General features: G+C 47.2%; 1 protein-coding gene across 1 annotated transcript in view; it reads right to left on the reverse strand.

The window, feature by feature from the left end:
* MYO9A (myosin IXA) overlaps window positions 1-25,157 on the reverse strand; it is a 146,350-nt gene that overhangs the window by 12,304 nt on the left and 108,889 nt on the right. Inside the window, 17 exon segments of the mRNA XM_031061006.1 lie at window positions 829-1,017; window positions 1,500-1,616; window positions 1,880-2,106; window positions 2,486-2,643; window positions 3,040-3,152; window positions 7,674-7,886; window positions 8,388-8,469; window positions 9,710-11,335; window positions 12,245-12,555; window positions 13,063-13,212; window positions 13,698-13,820; window positions 14,799-14,909; window positions 15,702-15,782; window positions 18,923-19,045; window positions 19,928-19,967; window positions 20,612-20,755; window positions 25,106-25,157. The exon segment at window positions 25,106-25,157 is cut by the window's right edge and continues 51 nt beyond it. Of these exon segments, the coding sequence (XP_030916866.1) occupies window positions 829-1,017; window positions 1,500-1,616; window positions 1,880-2,106; window positions 2,486-2,643; window positions 3,040-3,152; window positions 7,674-7,886; window positions 8,388-8,469; window positions 9,710-11,335; window positions 12,245-12,555; window positions 13,063-13,212; window positions 13,698-13,820; window positions 14,799-14,909; window positions 15,702-15,782; window positions 18,923-19,045; window positions 19,928-19,967; window positions 20,612-20,755; window positions 25,106-25,157 (3,860 nt within the window).

Genomic DNA, 25,157 nt, shown 5'->3' on the forward strand with positions numbered 1-25,157 from the left:
AGGGCTCATATCTGACATTGTCCAGTGCCTTCCAGCCCCATCCTCCAGTGCACCTGCAGCCCCAGAAGAGTCACTCTAGAAAACTCTCCTATGGATCACTCCAGTTTTGGAATTTCCCTGGACAGTTCTTCCTTGGAGAAGAGGAAGAAGCTCCATCTTGGAGCTGGGAGTAGCTGCTGCTCCAGCTCTGACCCCACTGGCAGTGACCCAAGGAAAACATGATGCTTTGAAGAAAACCTGCCTGGAGAAGAGGCTGGAGAGGACTTGGAGCAGAAGAGCCAGGAGATGGGATATTTGTACCATAGACACCATCTCCCAAGCCCAGCCTCAGATCCCGTGGTCGGCCTTGCAGACAATATGGAGCAGGAGGTGAGATCAGGTCTGTGACACACTGCAGGCTCCTTCTGCTCTAAGAACAGTACCCAGACCTGAGCCACTGCTCATGTCCCCTTCTCCTGCAACCCAACCCATGGTGATTGTATGATCACTTGGGAAGTGGTCAGGAGACCCAAGAGGGTGTATCTCTTTCAGCATCCCTCAAATTTTGAACAAACCCCCCAGAACTAAAGAAGCACCAGGAGCTGCCTTTCCAACCACGCACAGTTGGTTGCAGCTTTGCCCTGGGGATAACATCTAGTCCTTGGCAGCCCAGTGTGATCTGGGGTTGGCTGAGCCCAGTGACACACAACCAGTGAGTCACATCTTGCCTTGTCCAGCTCAGCTTAAAGCAGAGAAGACAACAGAAGGTCCCAGGTGTCTACAGAGGCACAACCCCACGGAAATAGAGCTCCCAAACCTCCAAGGGAGTTTAAGGAAAGTGCCGAGTACCTTCCCCGCGGTGTAGTCCAGGGGTTTGTACTCGTGCATATATTCATCCAGGAAGACTTTGAAGGTATTGACCCAGACTTTAACTGGAGACTCACTCCAGTCCCTCTGCTCAAGCCTCATGTTCTTCTCCAGAATCTGCTCAAATAAGGCGTAGAGGTCCTTGTAGCGGATGCTCTTCCCATCGTCCATCTTTTAAGGGAACAGAAGCAAAAAAATAAAAGTGATTTTTATACAGCCCAGATTTTTCTAGAGACTTTTTCTTTTCCAGACAATTACTTCAGCCTCACCAGCTTCCAGCTGCTTGGGGAAACTTCCAATATGATACAGAGAAGAAAAAAAGGATCAGACACCTCCACCACCAGCAAAGGTAACACAAAGGTTCCCAGGCACTTTGGGTGACAAATTGACTTTCTGTCATCTCCCCTTTGGCTGACAGCAAAGCTGTAATGAAGGTCAGGAATCTACACCCAATGTACCCTGAGAGATAGCTCATGAGGAAGTGTTAGTCTAAATTTAGATCATGGGACTGAATGCAAAGGAAGCACATCCATCCTTTGGTATGAGCAAACCAGAAATGGAGGGCTTGGCAACACCTGTACAACCAGGAGGACCCCGAATATCCCCTTTTTCCTGGAGGTGGAAGTCCTCCTACCCATCATCTGGTCACTTACTGCCAATGCTGAGGAGTAAAAACTGAAGATGTTTTGTCGGAATTCCTTCAGCGCTTTCTTGAACACGACATCCACCAGCGTGTCCTTCTTGCTATCCTCGTTGTCCAGTTCATTCATCTGGGAAAACAAGGGGGTTTTTACACCCGTGACTCTTTTGCTGCAGCAGAGCTGGTGTGAGATGAAGCAGCACTAAGAAGCAGCTGCTCCACCATGATCACCAGGTGGTTTCTCCTGCATGAAAACCAGAAACTTCTCTAGACCTGCCCTGGCACCCTTAGGTGAATTATTACCATTACTACAGCTACCCACAGGATCGTTTTTACTTTATTGCCTCTGTCTGCTCCTGGATCTCTGTGCTGATTTATGGAGCAGTGAGTTACCTTTTTCAGGAGAAACTCATCCATGCTCTTCAGGTCACTGGCACTGGTTATGATCTGCAGGGAGTCGTTCTGCCACTGCACGGGCTCCAGAGCCACGTTGCTGATCTTGACGCTGCGCTTGCGCTTGACCTTGGGAGAGGGCTCCTTGTTCTCCTTGAATTCCCGCCGGTAGATGCCCGACAGCTCCGGACTCCGTGGAGGCGTCAGGTGATGAGGACCCAACTCTGCTGGTGATCAACGAAAAGAGGGGAAGAGATTGAGGAGCAGATGCAAAATAATTGTGACACTAAAACAGGGCATTGGAAGAAACCTGTGGAAGAGAAAAGCACAGTGTAGAACTCACGGGAAGATTAAATGTCATTTTTGCTTTGGTTACTTCCTCCCTCAAGAGAGGAAACATCTGTCCATTCCAGATGGTGGCTGGAAGGATTAGTGACATGGAATTCCTTGAGATCCATTATGGATCCCACCCTCTAACCTACTTGCCATTGCTCTGGCTTGACACCACCCTTGAATTAAGAGACATGAACCAGCATGGACATATCCCAACTTCCCAACCCAGTTTCTCTCTCCTTACAACTGGTCCCATGTCCCCCCACCATGTACCTTCACCAAGCTGCAATCCAGGAATGGTCTCCCTGCCAGGGGCTTCCTGCTCTGCATACAGCTCCAGCAGCTCAGACTGGGTAGCGAGCTTCTCCCGGGGGGTCTTCTTCTCCCCCTGCTTTCCCTTCACCCAAAACCTCATCTTGGCTCGTTGAGGCCTGGAAATAAGTCATGGAAACAGGAACTGCCTTAACTAGGAAAGGTCTTTCTACCCAAAACTGCCTCAGTCTTCTGGACATTCCTGAGGAGATAAATCCATGCCATTTCTACCAGGGAAATGCGGCTACTCGTCCTCAGCAAAGGAGAGAAACTTCAGTTGCATGCATGGGATTGGGTGGGACAGGACGTGTGGCCCATGCCACCAACACTTAATTGTGGTGTGAGCCACACACACATTGATTGGGCCTGCCCATGGTCATGTAGAAAAGGTGGGATGGGTAACTCATCCCACTGCAGGTGGAGCTCCAAAGGAGCCTGGGGGGCTCTCCTGGGGCATTGGAGAGCAAAAAGGACACAGGAAGGACTTGTCTGCCATCTCCAGCCATGATTCCTACCTCCCATCTGGAGTCAGACTCTTCTGTGTGGCTGCCAGCTTCCCAATCTCCCCCTGGGACATGGTTTTGTGCAGTTTGGCCTGGCCTTCCCCGGAGGTGAATCGCTGCACGGTCTGTAACGATTCCAAGCATGAAGCATTTAAAAATAAGACAGCTCTTGGGATATCAGATGATTTTTTTTCCCTATCAAAAATCAGGTATTTTATCTCCTACATCTTTATTTCTATTTGCCTACAGCTGAAAACCTACAGTCCTGGTGAGTCCCTAGAGAAATATTTTAATGATTCCTAAGAAAGAGAGGCATTTCCCTTGCTCCAACTCTCCAACCAGGTCCAATCTTCTTTCTCCTTGAGCAGTTGGTGATGAAAATCAGTTTGCACCAAGCCACAGGTCATTATTGCTCAGCATGCACAGCTCTTCCACCATCTTCAACCAGACCTCATTCCAGCTCTCCACCCAGAGTGTCCTGTTAGCCACAATGATGTGATTCCCCACGGGAACCTTCAACCACCTGGATCTGTCCCAGCAGAAGTTCCTCCTCCAACTCTTGCTGAGCACTTTACACAAAAAACCCAAAGTCTTTGTGCCAAGGACACACCAAAAGGAATTCTTTAACAAAGAAATTCTGCAGCTTTAATAGAAAATATCTCCACCTTTGCCATAATTTAAAATGCCCTCAGGTAATTTTTAAGGGTGGGATGAATTTGCAGTAACTCAGCCTAACAGGATCCCATGAAGTAGCCCAGAAATAGACTTGCCATATTTAAAAAATATCTAAATTTTTGTTCTGTTTTCCAATTGCAGCTGTGGTTTGGGAACTGCACTCCTGGAGGAGAAACCTTCAGCATAAGAAAAGTGGAGAATCAGGTTGTATGAAAGGATTTGGGAGACGATGGTCAAATGTCTCCTGTAGCTTTCCTATCACCTCAATGTCTCAACTGACTGCTCTATGTTTAAAAGCAGTTATTTTACTTCTGTTAAAAATATTTAAATAAAATTCTATAAAAAGTAGGTTGCAGGGGGGTCACATTTGCCATATTGACTCTTTTTCCATGTTTTATTCCCTCCCTCCCTCAGACGAACATCTCTTCCAGCCAGGAGATGGCATCATGCAAGGCAAAATTACCACTGGGAAAGCCAGGAACTGCCTAAACCATGAAAGAGATTTTGTTCCTGTCATTCTTACATTTAGGTGATGATCACACAGAAATTGTGGATAAAAGCAATTCAAAACCTATAAAAGTGATCTCCATCCAGCCCAAACCTACTACTTGTTTTAAAAATGATCTGTTAAATATCTGCCCCCCCAGTATGGTTTTGTTCTTGAGTAATTTCAACTTTTCGGGTTTCCAGCTTTAGTAAATAAAGACTAAAAGGCTTTTTTGGCACAAGATCTTTCTGTTTGAGGTTATCTGCCAGGAAACTCTGAATGGAAAGGATGGGAAACTTTCTCAGATGTCAAGATGAGCATCTGCACCAGAAAATCCCCTGCTAGAGAACACCACAAAGCATCATGAGGGCAAATGGCAATAACTGGGGGTCTGAAGGTATCTCCTGGTTGAGGAAGGGACCAAGTATTTTTTCCTCTGACAGAGTAACCTGTGTTTCAGCCATCCATAAGGTAACTGTGGCCAAGAGACTTATCCCAGCAGGCAGCAGTGCTGTGTGCTGCATGGAAAAACTTCCTGAAGCTCCCTCTGAACGGCTTAGGACAAGATCATTGCTGGCTCTTCAGCAGTACTTGGGATCAGCTGGTGGCAGGTACTTGGAGTCATGTTTATCAATTCATGGCTTTTGTGTGGAGGGTGGAGCAAAACAACTGGTTCATTATCCAGGTCCCACTCTCTAAGGATGTTTCCAGAGGGTATTTCTGGTGTGATTCCTCTAGCCAAGGCCTTCCATTCATGCATCTGCTCCAGGAAAAGCTCTCCAGGCTTAGGTGCCAAACAAAAGTGGTGTTAACACGTGCTGGCAGAACAGCCAGGAGCTGTTCCTCCCACTTGTGTCTCACTGCAAGGTAGGTTGATTCTTGGCTATTCACCAGCCAAAAATCTTCAGTCTTGGTCTTGTCAGGAAGCTCTTACTCCTTAAAGAACCTTGGAGTCAACTGTACCTGCAGCAGCCACCTCATGTACTGCTGCCCCATGGGTTTCAGCTCCAGCTACAGGTGCTGTGGGTGTTTGATGCTCTGGAATACCCTGAATGTGGGTCAGGAGCACTGGATTCCAGTGGGCCTCTACTCACCAGCTGGGCTACACAATCAGTGACTTGATGGCTGAGAAAAAAATGGGCAAAACAGGCAGAGCAGCTGGTGACCCATCATATGCTCGGCTCAATGGGGCTGCACGGGATCTCTCGTTCATCCAGCCAGCAGCCTCAGCTGCTGAGCAGGACAGGGACAGAGGCTGCTTTGGGAGTCATAGCTGGAGGCAGGAGCTGTCTGAAGGAGCTATTCACTGGCACAGGGACCAGCCTGCACATGGTGGCTGCCAGGCTCGCCTTCATGTGACTATCACAAGACACAACCAATGTGTCTGCACAGACATCAACCTCTGTACCTTTGTGTTTGTCCCCAAAACACCCCAAGAGGCACCATCCAGCTTTATCACGGGCTGCTCTGCCATCTGCAACACCCAACTGGGCTCTGCTAATAAATACCAATAAACAGTCCCTAAATTTTGCTACTTGTGATGATCCTGACCCAAAAAAAGCCCCAAGCCAAAGGGCTGGTCCCAAACCTGCAATACAAAATACAGATGGAAACACTGGACACATTGTCAGGACACACAGAGGGAGAGGAGCGCAGAGCACACAACACCAGGGGTAGTGTTGGCCTAGAAAGCAGAACTTACCACACCAGGGGGGAAATTCCTGACCACCAGTTAGAACCAGTGCTGGAGAGCAGAGGAGAGGAGGGACACAGCAGAGACAGGAGAGAGAGATGGCACCTACTGCTACTTGCATGCAGTGAGAGCTGTTAAACCAGGTGAGCAGAGTCCCAAGGAGCACTTCCAAGGAGTACAGTGACCCAGGATGCTCCCAAAGATGGAGCTTGTCAAGATGGAGCTTGTCAAGCACCAGCACAGCACTTTTCACACCCCAGAGGGAATGATTCCTACAGCTGCAATTCCCTTTGTACGTGGGCAGCCTCCAGGAGCACAGCAAGCACTCCAGGTATGGCATGGGGGGCCATGGTTTGGTGGTGAACAACTCAGTGCTGGGTTTGTGGTTGGACTCAACAATCTTACAGATCTTTTCCAACCTAAATGTTCCTATCATTCTATGTAAAAAAGTGCGTTTTACTGCATAAAATTCTCCCTTTCCCAATCTACAAGCAGGGACTTGCATAAAGGTGCAGCCAGGTTATCTCAGCCCATAGAGATGTGCCTTTCAATCAGGTTTTCAGTATTCCTGCCTCAACCCCTCCAGCAAATTTATCAAGAGCTGGCTTAAAAAATTTATGGAATTTGTAAATCTCTGCCCTCTTCCAGTGAGGAAATTATCCTGGGAAAAATTATCCTTTATAATAAGAGCTGCTAAAAGAAAAGTCATGAAAAGCCCTCTTTGGCCACCTGCTTTTCTTGGAAAAGCAGCTTTTAGGATGGCACGGGATGTTTGCTGGACACACATCAATGCTGTGGCACAAAATAAATCTCTGTCTTTTGGTTTCATGCTTTTCTTTGGTTTTATACTCAGCTCCACATCCTGTACTGCAGCTGGAGGAGAGGAACATGGCAGCCCCAGCCAGCACTCCACCCAAACTCTCACAGCAGGACAGGATTCCTGGTGTTTATCCACACTCCTATGGGGACATCTCCACTACCTCAGGAAAAAAATTACGAGCGGGTTGGAATCTGTTGGCCTCTTCCACTTCTGAAACCTCTCAGTTTGTGATTTTCCAAAAGCAGCTTATGTGGGTGGGAGATTAAGTCTGAGATGGAAAAGCTCCACTGCACTGGCTCATGTCAGACCTGCTAAGGGATACTTGTCACTGTGCTTGGAAAAAACACTTTGGTTGGTCGCCTTTGTTTCATAACCCACTATTTCACTCTCATTATGTTTTCATTGCCCAATTTCCATGGTTTTGTTTTTTCTGAGCTGCTGTCTGCCAGCATCACTCTGATAATTGAGGACAAAGTAATCACTGGATATGGTGGCTAAGCATAAAAAATCAAAAGTAAAAGAAGCCACAGGATTTACATCATTTTGTTGTCTGTTGTTTTTGGAACAATATTTACTTTCTTTTTTTACAGATGTATATAGGCCATTTTTAGATCAAAAGCTTCCAAGGGGAGGATGAGTTAAAGCCCCCAAAACAGGTAATTGTGCAATACAAGTTGTAATGCTCCAGGAAAACTATGGGAAGTGTGGTGGATATCTAATCAACCCAGGAGCAAGAAATAGAGCTTGGATGGAGCGCTGAGCACCCTGGTCTAGTGGAAGGGGCTTGGAATTGACATTTAGTCTCTTCCAATCCAAACCATTCTGTGATTCTGTGAATCTATGATTTTCTGCTGTGTTTGCCAAATTTACCCATCTACAGCATCCTTGGGAGTGGGAAAAGAAGCAGTGGAGGGATCAGTGCAGCTAAGGTTAGCGAAGAAAGGCTCCCCCACCACATTGGACACAATTACCATTTCGGAGTCACTGTAACAGGCCTGCCCCAGGCGGGCTGCGGGCACCGCCTCGGCGTGAGGAGGGTGCTCAGAGGAGAGAAGGAACTCAAAACTGCCATCGTAATCCTCTTCCTCCGTATCCCCCTCCCCATCAGCAAAAGTACCTCTAGTCAAGAAATCGGAGCGCGTCCGCGCCATGCGGGCTTTCTTTTTATGGCTCGGTCTGGGCACCTGCTTGACCAAAGGATAAAACAAAACAAAACAAAACGAAAAGAAGGGTTTTAAAGTAAAAAGGAGACTCTACCCATGTAGCCTTAAGACATCTCTGAGTGCCACTGCACCCCATGGAGGGGATGCAGTATTATGTCTAGTGAAAACAGCAAAGGACCAGGAAGAACAAAAACTAAGACAGAACGGTGAAAATGGACAATCATGGGTGTCACTGAAACGGAGACGTTAAACCAAACCAAGACAAGACGGCGTTGGACAGTGTTTGCCATCAGGATCACAGGATCCTTTTATCCAGAGCTGCTATAAATTATTCCTACAAGGCTTTTTATTTTAAGAGGTGTGGAGAAGTGTCCTTACTGTGCTGCCATATCCCCCTTCCCATGTCTGGCAGCCCTTGTGCTTCAGAGTTCACTTCTTTGAAGCTTTTGAGGGAAAACTGGCCAACTAAGTTATTTTTTGCCCTTTTCAGTGGAAAGAGAAAATAAACAAGTCACGACTCACCTCTCCTCTGCCAGACCCCGGCATCTTAAATGGCTTCCGTGCTATTTCACCCTTGGAAAGGCACTGATGATTTGCCTCTCTGCTGAAACACAAGAGAGCAGAGATCTTTCATCCTCTCCCAAAAGCCTTCCCACTGCACTAGCCCAGATGCTGGGAGTCCAAGCAGTCAAGACTAAATTGCAAGTCTGAGGTCATGGGGTTTCAGAATTGTTTGGGAATTCTTCAGGACTGGACTTAACACCAAAAGACAAGAAGAAAAAACATCTGGCTGTCAACTTTATACAGCAAGGTGGTTATGGATTGTATCTTTGTACTTTGGGATTCTCAAATGTGACTATTCTCTAGCAGAGCAAAACTTAAAATACAGCAATTCTTAATGTCTTTTTCCTCCTGTTGCTTGTTCATGTTGCACATGAACCAGGAAAAGAAATTTTCAACAGGAATCTTCTCCTGTCACAACTGCACAGAAACCACAAGACTACTACACTTGGAGGTACCTTGGGTTACCAACAGTCATTCACTGGGAGCTTTTGCCTTGGAAAGGGTGCAACAGGATTTAGGAGGAGGGTGATTTATATCCTTTTTGAGCTACATGGCCAAAACCACCCCAAAATTAGGCAAGGCACCTTAAGCAACAGAGTGGGAGCAAATGTTGCCCCAGGATCTTGCTGCCATCTCCAGATCCTGGGGCAGCCCAAGGTTAAGCAAAGCAATGGAGCTGAGCAACTGCTAAGACCATTACAGGTGTAATTAATTACACATGTGAATGACACAGTCTACAAAGAGCATTCACTCCCAAACTCTCTCTGTAGAGCTGGTGTTTTTTCATCTGCAATGGTCAGTGTCCACATGGCTTTGCTGGATTAATTATATGGTAAACAAGGAAAATCTTGGAATTTTCTGCCTCATCAAGTCATTTCTATTACAACTGCCCAAAAATCCTAAGAACTTATTCATCATGTTTCACCTTGAGAAATAAACTCCTATCCCCATTCATGTAGGGTGAATAATAACAATTGTATTGTTATTGAGTCTGTTTATTGACTCTCTTCACTTGCTCATATCCATGGTTATATAATGTTTTAAGATCCTGAGAAATTCCAGGTCTTTTTTCCTTTCCCTCTGACCTCCTCATTGCTAGAAGATCAAGAACCCTTTGTTTAACTATGAGGTTTGTGCAGACTCCAGAAACAACGTTCTGGACCCTTTGTACAAAAAGTTTCCTAGCAGAAAAAGAGCCCATGGAGAAAGCCTATGGAGACAGCCTGCAGAGAGAGCCTATGGAGAAAGCATAGGAGAAAGCCCATTATCTTTTTACTCACTGGAGGCCAAAGGGATTGTCCTTTGGTGTGAAGAACATGGAGCTTGCCCTCATCTCCTCAGTGGCCTGGTTGGGTATCCGAGGTTGCCGGAGGCGCTCAGTCCTTGAGAAATGGCTGCCTGGGTGGTCCTTGGGGTCCAGAGCTGGCTTGGAATGGCAGCGGGGCTCCAGACCTTCTCTTCTCTCCACAAACATGCTGACAGGCCGGTCTTTGGGGGCACTGTGGGCTGGAGAGCTTCCCCTGGTGCCAACAGTGAGACCCTTGATGTCCACTGCTGGGGTTGGAGCCATGCCTGGGCTGGGGCTGTGCTCCCCTCTGCTCTGGGGGTGCAGGATGAGCACTGACTGAGGCCGGCTGTCTGGTTTTTTGGCTGGTTTGAGGGAAGGGTCCTTCACTCTGCTCTGCTCTGTCCTCTGCAAAGCCTCTACCCTCCCTTGCTGCTCGAAGGCTTTGCGTTGTCTCTCCAGAATTTCCTTCTGCTGACGAATCTGCTCCATCATCTCCCTCTCATTTTGCAGCTGAAGCTGCTTTTGCCGTTCCTCCTTCTCCACATTGAGCTTTTCCAGTCTCTTAATGACAGAACCTGGAGAAAGCGCCCGCGCTGCTGTCACTGTCCCACGTTCCTCTCTCTTGGTAGAGGGTTTTTCCTTTTCCTCCTCTTCTTCCAAGGCTTTACCCTGTTCTGGCTCAGAGTCCTTCCTGACCTCAGAGAACATAACTGTCCTTTCCTCTCTTTCCACTGCTTTATTCCTCAGGTTATTCTCCACCGTCTTCACCTTCACATTGTCTTGTGGTGGAACATAGAAAGTGGGGAGGTTGCTGGAAAGGAGGGTTTCTCTTGGGTGAGCCTTGGTAACATTCTGGGGGTCACCAACCCCACTCTCCTTCCTGCTGAGGTTATCAGGCAGCACCGTGTCTGCTGGGGTCTGTCTGCAGCCAGGCAAACCATTGTTCCCATCCCCTGCACAGAAACGCTTCTCCTGCAGCAGAGCCTGGGGACTGCTGGGCAGGGAGTCCATGGGAAATGACTGTGTCTCATGCTCATCTAAGACTAAGGAAATGAGTTTACTACTTGAGGTATCTTCGCTGCTTAACAACTCGAAGCTCCCCTGGGAGCTCTCGCTCTCGGGGGTTCCCTGAGGGGAATGCAGTGCCTCGGGCAGCAGCTCTGTGGACCAGCGCTGCTCCTCCGAGGGTGACAGCCCGCCCGTGGAGCGCACCTTGAGCAGCTCCAGGCTGAACTTCGCCTGCTCCAGCTCCCGCATCCTCCGGCTTTCCCTCTTGGCACGAACCACTTTTTTCTGGTTGAGATCCTCCAGCGACTTGGGCCTCTCTCTCACCATGATCTCCTCCTCGGTGTCCATCCCACTCTGGCTGCTGGCTCTCTCATGCCTTTTGTACAGGGAAGTATCCAGTGGGTCCACGTGATTCACCCTATTATTCTCCATCAGTGATTTATGTTGTTCCACAGCTCTCACTCGCTCTTCAAATGAGCTGTCCTCCCACTTAGATGGGTCAGAGCCTTTAATTTCCAAACCATCTGCTTCCAGTCCATCCTCTTCTCTACTTGCCAGGCCATTCTCCAGCTGTGTCTCTTTTAACTGGTGCTCTTTCAAAGCTCTAAACCTGGAAGAAAGCAGAAAACCAGGATATTCAGCCCTGTGGCCACTCAGAGCCCTTCAAGGCACTGCACTAGTGGTGTCTTATCACGACCATCACCTCACCACCACCAGCACCTCAAGAACCCTGGTGCAAGACAAGGCAAGGCACAGTCGGTTTTAAACCTCCTTCTCCTCCTCCTCTGCCATCTCTGCTACCGAAGGGCTGCCGCAACGCACCTGAAAGCTCCCCTGGTGCCGACGGCAGCGGGTCCAGCCTCCATCCCTGGTCTAGCTCCTTCATAAGCTGTCAGAGCCAGAAAAGCTTAACTCATCACACCCCCTTGGCTTCTCCATCTTCGCCATCCTGCCCGGACTGCATCTGGAACAACTTAGCAGGGACTTGTGCCCAGCACCAAGAGCTCCCTGCAGCTCCCAAATGTTCCAAGGGATGTTAAGGCGCTCCACACCTTGCAGGCAGCACCTCTGGAGAGTGAATTGTGACCTGTACCCCGGCCAGCAAGCTGAGGCAGGGCTGGACAGCCTGTGCCCTCCACAGCGGCTGGCTCCAGTATCCCTTGTCCTTCTGAGCCAGCGCAGCAACCAGATTGGTGAGGCAATCTGAGTTAAAAATAGGCTACTTAAACTGGTGCTGCTGCCAAGAGAAAAAAAAAACCCCTTGTGAGTATTTACGGCCTTGGCTTTGCACTGCTTACGTGCTCCAACCTGAAATAGGCTCTGCTTATTCCAAGAGCAGGACGTGCAGTTAAATTGTTAGAAAGCGTGGGCAAACAAAGGACCAGGGCAGGTCAGGAGAGGGTCATGGATACACGAGGGGACGCTGCCCTGTGTAAGTCACTGCAGTGCCCTGATTCACACCCTCCAGTGTGAGCATCACCAAAACCACGTTCCTCTTACCCGAGGCCAAGGGTGTTACCTTTGCCGTGCCAAGTACCCGCGGCACGCCGCCTGCAGGCACAGGGCCCCGCTCCTGCGGGCGGTGTACGCCTGCCGGGTTCGGTGTCCCCTCCAGGCCGCCTGGATGCTGGTGGCTGCGGCGTGCCGGCGCCTGGCGTGCTCCCGCCAGCAGCTCTGGATGAGGTGAGCTGCAAACTGCATCTGCAGGAACCTGCGCCGCTCCACAAAGCCTCGCCAGTGGGTCTGAAGGATGACAGCGGCTTTGCTGAGAACCACAGGGTCTGGGGATGGTTTGCCTTCCTTTCGGCTCTGGTAGCTTCGCCAAAATCTCTGCAAACACAGCAGGGGATTCCTTGTTACAGGTGTTGTGTGAAGTACGGCGAAGTATCCAGTGGGTCCATGTGATTCACCCGATTATTCTCCATCAGTGATTTATGTTGTTCTACAGCTCTCACTGGCTCTTCAAATGAGCTGTCCTCCCACAGCTCATGCCTTCATGCAACCTCTCCAGCTCCATGCAACCTCTCCAGCTCGTGCCTTCATGCAACCTCTCCAGCTCCATGCAACCTCTCCAGCTCGTGCCTTCCTGCAACCTCTCCAGCTTCATGCAACCTCTCCAGCTCGTGCCTTCATGCAACCTCTCCACTTAGATGGGAGGACAGCACCTGCCTTCATGCCACCTCTCCAACTTCCCCCCATTCCCAACTTATTATGGCAGAAGGAGTCAATCCTGATTGCAAGCTCCCTCCTTGGACAGGAGAGCTGATTTTACGCACGGGCTCTGTCTGTGGGATTTGGGGAGGGTAATTTGCACTGGAATCCAGCAGCAGCACCCACCTGTATGCTGATGGCCGCGTGCCGCAGGCTCAGGAACTGCCTCCTGCAGAGCAGGCTGCGGAACCAGCGCTGCAGCAGCGTGATCCTCCGCAGCACTTCCTGGTGCAGCAGGTCCTGCAGGAGCTGCCGCTCCCGTTCCTTCATGAAAACCTGGCCAAAACAACCCAAAAAACACTAGCATGGAAAGCTTCCTGGACCACGAGTCAAATCCTCCTGGTTTCTGCGTCCTGGATGCTCCCAGGAAGGTTGAGGAGCTGATTTTTGTGAAGGCACCTCTAACAGGTTTCAGCAGTTTCACAACAGCCTGTGACTCTAAGTTCTGGATTACAGAGCTTTTCCACCAGGGGAGGAAAAATGAGGACCATCATATCAAGCTAAGTCTACATAGACACAGAGATTTTGGAGGACATGAGTTTTTTGAGGCTGCCTCATTATAATCAATAGCAAAACAATATTGTTCCATACTCTTTTATGTTAACAATATTAAAAGTTTCATTTAAATCACTGATTTTTAGTAAACAGAAGAAAAATAGTTTCATTAATTAAAACCATATATAGATATTAATTTATCAGACAGAAATACAGGCAAATGTTATATCTGTGTCTTAAAGGCTGAGCTGAGGATGAACATTTACCATTGTTCTTCCAACTTGGTAATTGTCTGGATCGAGTTTTATCTTCCGGAAGAAATCATGGATATTGTGCTTAGATGGGCTGATCCCTTGTGGCAAAAGGACATTGAAATGGCTCACAAAATCCTGAGAAGGGAAAGAAAAAAGCAACACCAAGATTTGGTTAGTTGGGTCCTGCTGCTACTTTCTCCCATAAATAACAGATTTGCTCCACTGGCCACATGAAACGGGACCTCTGGAGTGAGCACAAGGACAGATAACATTTTATGCACTGAGGAACACCAAGATTCATCCAACATTTGTAGTTTGATGGGAAACACATCAAAGCAGGGACCCAGCAAGGTTCAAACATTTTTCAGCGTGGGAGGAGAGGTTCTGCAGAAGCCACAGGGTCAAACCCCAGCAAAAAAATTGCTCCAAATCCCCAGCAAGAGCCACTATTGGAAGGCAGATACCAACATCTGCAAAACATCCCTGAGATGCTCCAGCCGTTACTGCTGGGAGGATTCAAAGAGTGAAGGAGGTACAAGAGGATAGATCCTCCCAAGCAAGGTTGGGAAACCTGCTCACGGCAAAAAAATGCTGAGCATTTTTCTTTTCCTAAACAGCTGCTGTGCAGAACACGACGTTTGCCCCAAAGCAGCCACAAGCAGGAAACCAATCAGTACCAACAAAGCATGAAAGGACCGACATGTACACAAAACCTGGCAAACACATGGAAAAGAAGAAAACAGGAAAAGCTGGCTAACTCCAGCAGTTCAGAGGATGCATATCATCCTCCTGATGGGACACAGCCAACACAACAGGGCTAACACTGCTCCCAGTAATTCCAGATGCAGAAGAAAACGTGCAAATCAGACAGTTTTTTCCAAAAGGGAGTCCATGTTGCAAAAAAATACTGTTTTTGTTCAAAAATCACAGTGCAGGGGGCTCGCAGCCCTCCCTGAGGTCTAGACTGGCTCGTAGGCAGAGAACCGCCTGTTACATCCACTGCCTTCCAAGAACTAGAAATTAATTACCCTGATAAAAAATGAACCAGCAACACTCAGACAACTCTGCTAATGATGCTAAAGGAGATGGAAGACAAAGCCCTTTGTACTCAACCTGGAAGGAGTATTTGCAGCTGTATCCTGACTGGCGGATGCGCACGGTCTCCAGCATCCCTGTGTAGCGCAGCTGCCGCAGCACCAGGCTGTCGCTGAACCTCACGGGCAGCTGCAAGGGGAAAAGCAGATGTAGCACATGTGTATGACACACACGTTGTCAGCGATGCTACAGGAGGGAGGGAACGTGGGTCCCCAGGAACTGAACTAATCCCGCTGGGATTGAATCCTGTTTGCTTCTGAGACTTTCAAACAGCTAACTAGAGAAATAAAGCCATAAAAAAAGATTTTTTTGCATTTCAATTGAAAAAGACCCCCCAAGGGCACAGTTAATGGGTGATGTTTTGAGCAAGTAAATAATCTCCAATGCAAAAAGCTTCAGCTTGAAATGCCTGGATAAAACTCTGAAGGATTAATCTACAAAGCATCCCTACATTTTGAACTGAGGGTCCTTGGTCCATAATACAATTATGTAAAGTCAAATTCAAGAAATATGAGTCAGTGTGATCAATGTAGTTTATTCTAAAAGTATCTGCTTTTACTTATGTAAACTTTATTTTAAGGAAGCTTCAGGGCTCAGACCCAGCACAAGGGAATTCCTGGTTCTATAAATCTCTCTTATGGCTGGTCAGAAACTTCAAAGGAGTCAAATTAATTTATTAAAACCAATATATTTTTCACATAAATTAAAATACTATATTTGCATACGTGTTTCTACAAATATAAGAAGAGCCACTGCAGTTTATCAAGTGACACCCAAGTGATAAATCCATGCTTCTTGCCCAAATCTTCTAAATTCAGCTCTATTTGAGGCTTTGTTTCCTATCTAACTCCCTGTAAAAACAGAAAAAAGATTCCCAGGCTGATTTCTAGCAGGATCTTGCTTTCTCAGGATGGCATTTACCTTTTCAGCGTTGGATCGGATGCACTTGACAAAATAGGGCTCTGCTTGGCCAAGGGTCTCCATCAGTTTGTTGAGGGATGCCTGCAACAGAGGAGACACAGGGAAGGGAGAGGAGACCACAGAGGATAATGAAAATCCAAATTCTTAAATCATAAACCAACATAAATTGGAATTAATTAGGAGTACATGAGGCACATGGGAAATTGTTCTCCCAAATGAGTGTTTTAGCACAAGCAACTTGGCTGATTTTGTCTTTGCCCTCAATAAAGAAAGCAAATATAATGCTGGGTTGGATTTTCAGATCTCTGGCTTCCCTGGAGCCCAAATTCCCATCCCACTCCACACCACAAGCCTCTTCCAGCCATGAATGGGAGCTCCAAGACAAGAATTTACACCTGGCACAAAACAACCACTGATGGGTCTTAAACACAAATCAGATTTTCCTTCATGAAAAGTGACTCCAGGCAGGATTTACTCCTGATTTTTAATTGTCAAAACTTTACTGTTGGCCTAAAAATGAATTGTTTTTAAGGAAAGTTTTGCCAAGGGAAAATTGGGAATTCACAAATATTTTTGAAGCCTACAACCCTGAACACTTCACAGTTTGTTTCTAGAGAAGAGCTTCAGTGCTGGCATGCTCCTGACTGAAGGATCACTGAGAACCAAGGGGTTTCCTGGTTCCATTTTTTTATTTCCCCTTATTTATTCATCATCATTAAAAGTCTCTCCCAAAAAAGTGAATTTACATTGGCATCACTCTACAGCCAGCTGCTCCAGTGGGATGTCATGCTGAGTTATCCCTTCACCTTGCAAACCTTTGACTTTTTGGGATGAATCACAAGCTCTTGGAATAAAACCAGGCTGAAAACCAGAGTGTGTTGAGTCCATCAGTGCTGGCCAGGCTCCTCAGCCACATTTTTTTGCTTTGTCCTACAAATACTTCAGGTATCTCTAACTGCTGAGCACATTACAAACATGGCATTGGTAAAGTGCTAGAGAGTTGATTACTCCTGATTTTAATAGAGTTTAAAACTCAGTCATGTAAAGGATATTCTGTCACATTTACTATAAGCAGAGTTATAAATTCTAGAATATAGGAGTTAATAAACTGGCGTGGTATTACAAAGAAGCATTTTGCCCACAGATCAGCTCACAGGAAGCCTTTTTTTCCTTCTGATCATTTCAAAGACATCTTTATGGGAAGCCTTTCATGTTTAGAAAAACATGAAAATCCTGAATGTTCATTCCCATCCAGGATTTTGGAAGGAGCAAGGGATGGATCCCACGCACATGTGATGCAGCTGTGTTATGTACACTGCAAATCTCCCTGCTCCTGTCCCAGGGAGCAGAATGCCATGACGTGGCAGATCTCTGCTGGCATACTCCTAGCTTTCTAAAAATCTGAAATTACTCATTTTCACACAAAAGAAGCCTATTGGGGGCTTTCAATCAGCAGCAATGCTGCAGGATCCCACTGTGCCCACACAGGTTAGTGGGAGGGAGAGGGACACAAGGGACACAGCCCCTTTGTTGAAAGTCCAGCAAGCAGAGTGCTCCCAGTGCTGGAAATGGTGGGAATGGGATGTGCAGGACCCTTAGGAGGGGGCATTTCCATTCCCTCATGCCATCCTGTGTGAGGCAGATGGTCCAGGCACCCTCTGCCATCTGCTGGTCAGGAATCCACAAAGGACATGTGAGGTCGCTGGATTAACCCTGTACCCATCTCCTTTGTCCCTCTGCCAGCAAAACTTTCCAGCCACCCACTCCTTCAGCACCTGTACTGTACTCAACCCTTCCACCCCTGTCACCAGGGCACCACCTGCATGTGGGTTAAAGGGGAACTCTTCAGTTTTAGGTATGGGTGGTTTAATTTTCCATCCCTGCTCCTGGAGCACACTCTGAGACAGCTATTTCCCCTACAGATTACTCTAAATCTAGGGATAGTGGAAATCCACAGGAGATGGAGCAGCTGCAAGCCTGGTGTTGAGGTATTAGCCACAATGCAGTGTTTCTCTGAAAAAAAACCACGTTAGGAAATATTTGTGTTTCCTGCCTGTGACCCAATTCCATGCACTGCAATTTTATTAGATTGCTCTTGATTAAAAAAGCAATGCTGCTGCTTTGTCCCTTAAAATTGTTCTCTTTAACAAGTGCTCACTGAGATTAGGGATCTTTGATTTGAATGTGCTGTGAAAATATTAAAAAAAAATCAATTTTTGCCCCCTAGGGCTTTTCAGAGTTTTGTTGGGAGCATAAATAGGTTTTGGGAAGGCCTTTCACTCCAAGACATCCCTGTTTCAACCCCTCCATGAGTATGAATTAAACTCTGCAGGAGTGAATTTTGACCAGAATACCATTAGATTAGACAAGGCTAAATACATAAATTTACAAATGTAAAAATGCATTCTGCAAATTATATATACACATATGTGTGTGCATGTATTTTTAATTATTTAATCTTACCCACACCCACACACAGAAATTTTCTAAATATAAACCACATCTCCAAAAAAGCCCCAAAGCAGTCAAAATTACAAGTCAAAACCAACCCAGACATGCTTAGAACCCAGATTTTAAGTGAAAAGCTGCTTTGTATTATTACCACCTGCTTGTGCACATGTCTTGTAGCAGTTTCCAAGCCGTGCTGCACATACAGAACAATCACATTCAGGTTGGAAAAGACCTTTAAGATCATTGAGTCCAACTGTGAGCCCAGCACTGCCAAGTCCCTGGAGGATTATTTTCCCTGCACCGACCCTAGGGATTGCTGACTGACAACCCAAGATCCTCTGAACTCCCCTGCTCTCCAGGAAATAATGCAGCAGGATTCTGACTCTTCTGCCCCTATTAAAATTCCCATTCTGTCTCAGAACAGATTATGCTGGATGAGAGTAAAAAGACTGCAAAAAATGTGATTTGGGGATTTGGTGGTTTCTGGATTTTGGGGAGAAAGCACCACAATATGAGGTACCAGAGGACAGGGATGCACCAGCATCTCCCCCTGCAGCTCACCCTCATGTCCCACCTTGCTCCACCACATCATCCCCCATGATAACCATCCTCACTCTTATTTCTCTCTATTTGCACCCTTTAAACACCTGCCATGTCTCCCAGTTCCCTCAGGCCCTCAGTGGGATTCATGGCCTGGATGCTGCAGGGATGGGGCAGGAGTGTGCCTGGAGCAGGGGATTCCCCTCTCTCCATCAAAGGAAAGGGCTCACCTGGAACTGGGCACTGATGCTGGGTGGTTTTTTCTTCTTGTGGAGGTGGAGCAGAGATTTGGTGATGCGGTCGTGCAGCGTCAGGTTGGTGAGGTGCTTGAGGGACTTCACATCCAGCAAGTGCTGTGGAAAAAGAGAGAATCCATAGAAAATCCAGATGTTACCATCACACCATCTGCTACATCCCTCCTTTACCCTCACAGGGCTTCCTTAGGTGACGTAATCTCAACAGGGAACACTGGGGGATGGCTTCCCTGTGAGGGTGGGTGCCCAGAGCAGCTGTGGCTGCCCCATCCCTGGCAGAGTCCAAGGCCAGGCTGGATGGGGCTTGGAGCACCCTGGTCTAGTGGAAGGTGTCCCTGCCCATGGCAGGGGGTAGAACTGGAGGACCTTTAAATTCCTTCCCAACACAAACCATTCTATGATTCTCCTCACTGTTAATGAGCAGTTCATTGATTAATTGCATCAGTGCCTCTCCAGGTGCAAGATGGACATAGAGAGGAATAAAAACAATGTTTGCTCCTCTCCTGGTGCTCTGCTCCTGACCACAGATGCAGCACCAGTGAGGATCACAAAAAGCCTCATTGTTCTAAGAACAACAGATATCCTGGCATCTCTTAAAATATAATAAATGTAGCCAAGACAGAGGGAAAGTAACAAGGTTGTTGTCTATCAGGTACCAGCTCTCCTGCATCACTTACTTGCTCGTTTCAGTTTAGAGATTTAGTTATTAAATTTCACCAGCATGTACATACTCCTTCTCAGGAGGAAAAATGAGACAGAGCAGCTCCAAGGAGGATGTAAGTGCTCATATCTCTTTCTCCCAGCAGAAATCAGGGCTGAAATCCTCTGGGTTTATATGAATTAAAGAGCCCTGAACAGAGCTGAGTTGACCAAAGTCTTGGTGTAGACACAATGGTCTTCTTCATATCCAGCAGCATCACATGACTGTGCTACAGCCTTAACCCACAAACCACAAGGGGGAAAATGCTGCTTCTCACTCACCTTTGGGAGACTGGGTTTGGCTTTGAAGTTCTTATTTCGCCTGGGGAGATAATAAATGGCTCAGGTTAATCCACAGTGCAATTGTGGAATGGAGGAGTTGATGAAACCAGCCCCTCCACATCCCCCTGAGCAGCTGCTGCCAGTGCCAGCACTGAAATGGGGCTGCCCCTGCACACTGCAGACTGAGAGGGGAGTATCCAATTAATGGGAATGGTTACATTGGAAATGATGGCATGCTGGGAGTTTGGGAAAAGATGCCAGATCACAAAATGATTGACCAGCCTCCTGCTTTCCAAACCCCATGTTCATTCCAGCCACCTTGGGATGCTCCCTGAACCTTTGAGGAGGCTGCAGTGTCAATCACCTGCCCAGATAATTACAATGGAAACTCTGATAAGATGTTTAAAGTGTGACTGCGTTACATGGCTGCTGTATCTCCAGCCTGGTGTGACCAGAAGGTTTGTTCCTTCTCTTTCTTCCCTTTGTCTGTCATTCTGAACGAATGAGACAAATTAAATCAGACATGTCAAATGTACTGGGATTGCTCTGACCCAGCTGGGAGACAGCTCCAAGTCTGCTTGGCATCCTGAGAGTTTTATATCCTGGCTATTTACATTGCCCTAACCACCCTTGCTGCTCATTGTGCTCCAGGAATAAAGCCCAGATCCCCTCCTGGGTACTGACATGAGGATGCCATGGGCCCTCTCCAGCAGTTTGCTGTTGGTGGTGTTGACAAATATCCCATCTTTGTCCAGGAAGGTGCCGGGGCTGGCGAGCCTGTTGTGCCTCATCCCCATCCTGCCATTCCAGCCAACTCCGTAGGCATCCCTGGAACACCAGACACCGTTAGGAAGAGATAAAAAACCACAGTTCCATGATAAAAACAGATCCTAAAACAACCCATTGGTAGGAAATCAGCTGCTGCTTTTTTCTTCCCATTGTTCATTCTCTCCCATGGGATGAGTCCCTGGTGCCAGACAGCACATGGAGCCATCATCTACTAAGGCACCTCTCAAAGATCAAATATTCACAAAAGGAACAAATTAACAGCAGGACAAAAACAGCTTCCAGCTCTCCCAGACAGAAACCTGGAGTCTGCAGATACCTCTAGATACCTTTGGTGCCTGAAGGATACAAGGCCATGACATCTGGTGCTGACTCTGGCTCCTCAAATTCACACAATCATTCCATTGGGAAAAGAAAAAGCAAATCTAGTTTGCAATAAACTTGTTATTTGCCACAAAGATGGATGTCAGCTCCAGCTGGATGATGGATTGACCCAGAATCATTCTCTGAGACCTCATTATGAATCAGTCACTCAATTTGGTCCCTTCTGCCATGGAGCATAACTGCTCTGGTCTCCAGAAATGCTCACCTGGCTTCAGAAGTCCTAAAGGAAACAAGGAGAGGAACCAAAATCCTCTCTTGGAGGGATGGAAACTGATACTTGACCAGACTACACATCAGGACAAGCAATTTCCAGAAGTAAGGAGCCTTCCAGTGGTGTCTGGGGGGCATCAAGCCTCTTATGGGCAGCATCTCACCAAAACACTTTTGGCTTGGTGGGTTTTTGGTGGTTTGTTTGGGTTTTAAATCCTAAATTTTTTATCAGCCTTGCAGAAATCATCATACGAAATAAAAGCAATCTAAGGAAGGATGTGAGGGCTGCAACACATCCCCCACCCCCCAATTTATCTCAGACAGGAGGAAAAGGAGCAGGAGGAGACTCCAGGGTGCAGCAGGTCACGAGGATGCTGAAGGACACGGTGGTTTAAACGCGGCCTCGGGCGCCGGCCACTTCTGAGCTCTGACAACAAGGCAGTCCTTTGCCTTAAAGTCCTGGTTTGGATGAAAGGCAAATCTCAAGTGCCACATGGAAATTAAAAATTAAAGGATGTAAAGCTGTATGTTCAGCCAGCTCAAAGCCTGGAGCCAGATCCTCAGAGCAACGTCACCTCGCTGCCTCATCTAAGCACTTCCTAAATTCCTTCCTGATCCTATTAAATCAGCATTCTGACATGGACCACTATTATAAGGAGGGATCAATCACAGCAAAGCAAAACCCCTGGCTAAGTGCTCCAGGACCTGCTTTCTTAAGCATTCCATTCACAGATGGTTAGTGAGAAGCTGGAATATCCAAGTGATCCCTCCTGTTCACCTTTCTTCTCTTTACATCTCAGGTACCATCCACCAAAACAACCCTGTCTGCAGGTGGGAAAAAAAAATCAATTGATGGGAACCACTAAAACTCAACAGCCACTTTTGGGATGTACAACACCATTAATCCTGACCAATCTCTCTGGAAAATCCTAGAAATTCCCACGTGGTTTTGAAAAAAACCAAGAGATACAATGACAGGGACACTTTAGGATGGATACGTTCACATGGTAACAGATGCAGGCTTTTGGTACTTTGGGGTCAATCCCCTCACCTAGCCCAGCCAGCTGCTTCCAGACCAACACCTGCTCAGACAGCCCTGCACATAAAAGTGTCACTAGTGAGCACAAACCAGCAGGATCTCAACCAGCCCAAGTGGTTTTGGTTAGGCATGGCCTGGCCTTCATTTCTCAGCAGCTGGAGAAAGCACTTGGAACGCTCTGCTGAAGCCTGGTTTCCCACCCAGCATGTGCAAACCAGCCATCCACTTTTTTTCTGAGATCAGAGGAGAGCACTTGGCTCCCTAAACCCTCCACAGTGACTTCCTGAGTGATGTCATGCCTCAAACTTGCTTTTAGAAACAGGCCCCGGGCTATCCTGTAGGTTGGATGCACAACCAGGCTTATCAGAGACCACATGATCGTGAGATGGCTTTGAAAGCAATTCCTGTTTAATTTGGAGCTGCAAATGGCCTGCCAGTCCATCTGCTGGGAACCTGCTAACGCCAATCTCTCTTCCAGAGTGTCACCTGCACTCCTGTGCTCACCTCCTCCTGCCCAACAAGTGCAAGATTGGTATTTACCTGAAACACCAACATTCATCAAGGGTGACACCACTCTCCAGATCAAAAGCAGCTCCAATGAAAGGGATCAGAATCACCAGCCTGCTCTGAAAGTACAGGCTGGACCTTGGGGATCTTATGAGACACCTGGTTTGTACTTCCAGAAGGAAGGGGCAAAGGTGACATTTGGGGACCCACTACTGATGATGTCCAAGGGAAGATCACAGACCATGCTATTGAGGTATCACAGGAGTTAGGATGACTTTTTTTTCTACAAATAAAGGCTGAAATTGAGGCTGCTGGTAGGACACAGCTGCTGAGGATGAGGAAGAAAAACAGAGTTCCTCAATTCTGGCTGTTTAGGCTGATTTGTTGCTGTGCTGGTAGGGGCTAAGCCACATAACCAGAGCTGACCACATACGAACTCCACACTAAATAAACACATCCTCCTCCTTGTTTGGGTCAGGAGGAGTTTCCCTGCCTTTACAATGTCCCTTTGCTGAGATAATGAAAATATTTTGGGCTATGAAAATGTTGGCAGCCCCAGCTCCCACACTAGAGTGCCTCCAAAGCTGGAGTTGGGCAGCCAAGAAAAGCCCTGTCCCAGTTTACAGATGCTCCAAAGGCGCCAAAGGTTGGATAGAGAAACTGCAGGAATCCTCTTATCTCCAAGGGAAGATCTCCAAAGGGACAAAGTTTCACATTACGTTATCTTGAGGGAAACTTGCACAATCAGAGGTGCTGGGAACAGGGAACGTCACCTCTGGAGACACCAACCTTCCCTGCTCTGAGTGTTACCAAGGACTGGCTGTCATCACAACCCAACCCATCAGCAGCTGCAGCATTATGAGAAAGGAAAGGAGGGTGGCAAAGACTGAGGTGAGGACAGCCAGGGTTGCATCACCTTCCCAGGACAGAGTGGCATTGCTTGTACCACCTGGATTTCTGCTCAAATTTGAGAAGTGGCACAAATTTATGAATTCAATCCCACCATTTTAAGTAAATTCCATGCTCTCTAATCACTGAAATGGATGTGTAATGATGTGAGAACATTCAGATCTCCTTCAGTAGGGTGCCACTGCCTCTCTCAAAGGGGAGGAATTCAGAGGAACAAGGACATTCTATTCTTGATGGCACTCAGAGAGCACATGGTGAACAAAACCAGGTAGAAGAAGGCACTTTTCTTCCCCTAGAAAAAAAAAGGAACTATGTGTATCTAATTTTTGTTGTGGCCATTTGGCATTAAAGCCATTAAAAACGAGCCTTTGTAATATCCTTGAGGGATATTTAATTTTGTATGGAAGGGAATTGCACTGAGACGCAAGGACTGATTTAATGGGCCCATTTCAGGAGACAGATTTAGACTCCTCTTGACTTGTTCTGGGCTTCTCATTAACCTCAGAGCAGCCAGAAAGACACACCTGGATATCTGCAGCTCCAAGCAGTGGTTGTAGGAGCTGAGGGTGCTCTTATCACTTCCTTCCCCAGCACACACCTGCTCAGACGGAAGCAGAGAGGCACTGTATGCCTTTAGAGGGGTATTGGGAAAATCAGACCTCCTGGGATGAGAGGAGGGATAGCACAAGAGTAGCTGGGAAAAGGATCAGTGCCCAGACATGCCTTGGAAATGAAGACTTTGGCTTCACAAGCAAGTAAACTCTGGAGTGGGGATGGAGAAGGCTTTGCAGAAGAGGCCCAGATTTGTATCTCAAGTGTAGACCTGAGTTTCATTCAGTAGCTGCTTAAATGGTCGGAAACTTCAAGGAGGGATATAAAAATAAAAATGTACCTAAAATCTGTAAAAATCAATCAATTTTGAAGCGAATGTGCTTTTTTACCTCCTGAAAACAAGCAAGCATTTGGCAAAGTACCATCTCAAACTCCATCACTTCCAGGTTTTCTACATTCCAGGGTGCCCAGAGCCGCCACATGCCGTATGCAGTTCTGCACCCAAACCTGTCCTCCTTGAATGACTATTTCCTTGATATTGGCACATTCATTCATTTTTTTAAGCTTCTTATCCCCTCATACACCCATCCCCAACAACTGCTGCCTTTGACACAGGGAAGCTGCTTTTCCTGCCTGCTGTTTAGTCAGGAAAGTGTTTAGATCTGATCACACAGCAGAGAAAGAAGAGAAGAGAAGACTGATAGGTGAGATGGAAAACATGTCAATACAGTCATTTTCAGGTACAGACAGTGCTCTCCCATCCCAGACCAAGGTAAAAGCAGGATCCTTACCGTGGGCTCTTCTCGTTGATGGTGTTGACTCCCTGCAGGTCTGAGAGCGGCG

Source organism: Geospiza fortis, unplaced genomic scaffold (genome assembly GCF_000277835.1).
Source record: "Geospiza fortis unplaced genomic scaffold, GeoFor_1.0 scaffold317, whole genome shotgun sequence".
NCBI classification, from domain to species: Eukaryota; Metazoa; Chordata; class Aves; order Passeriformes; family Thraupidae; genus Geospiza; species Geospiza fortis.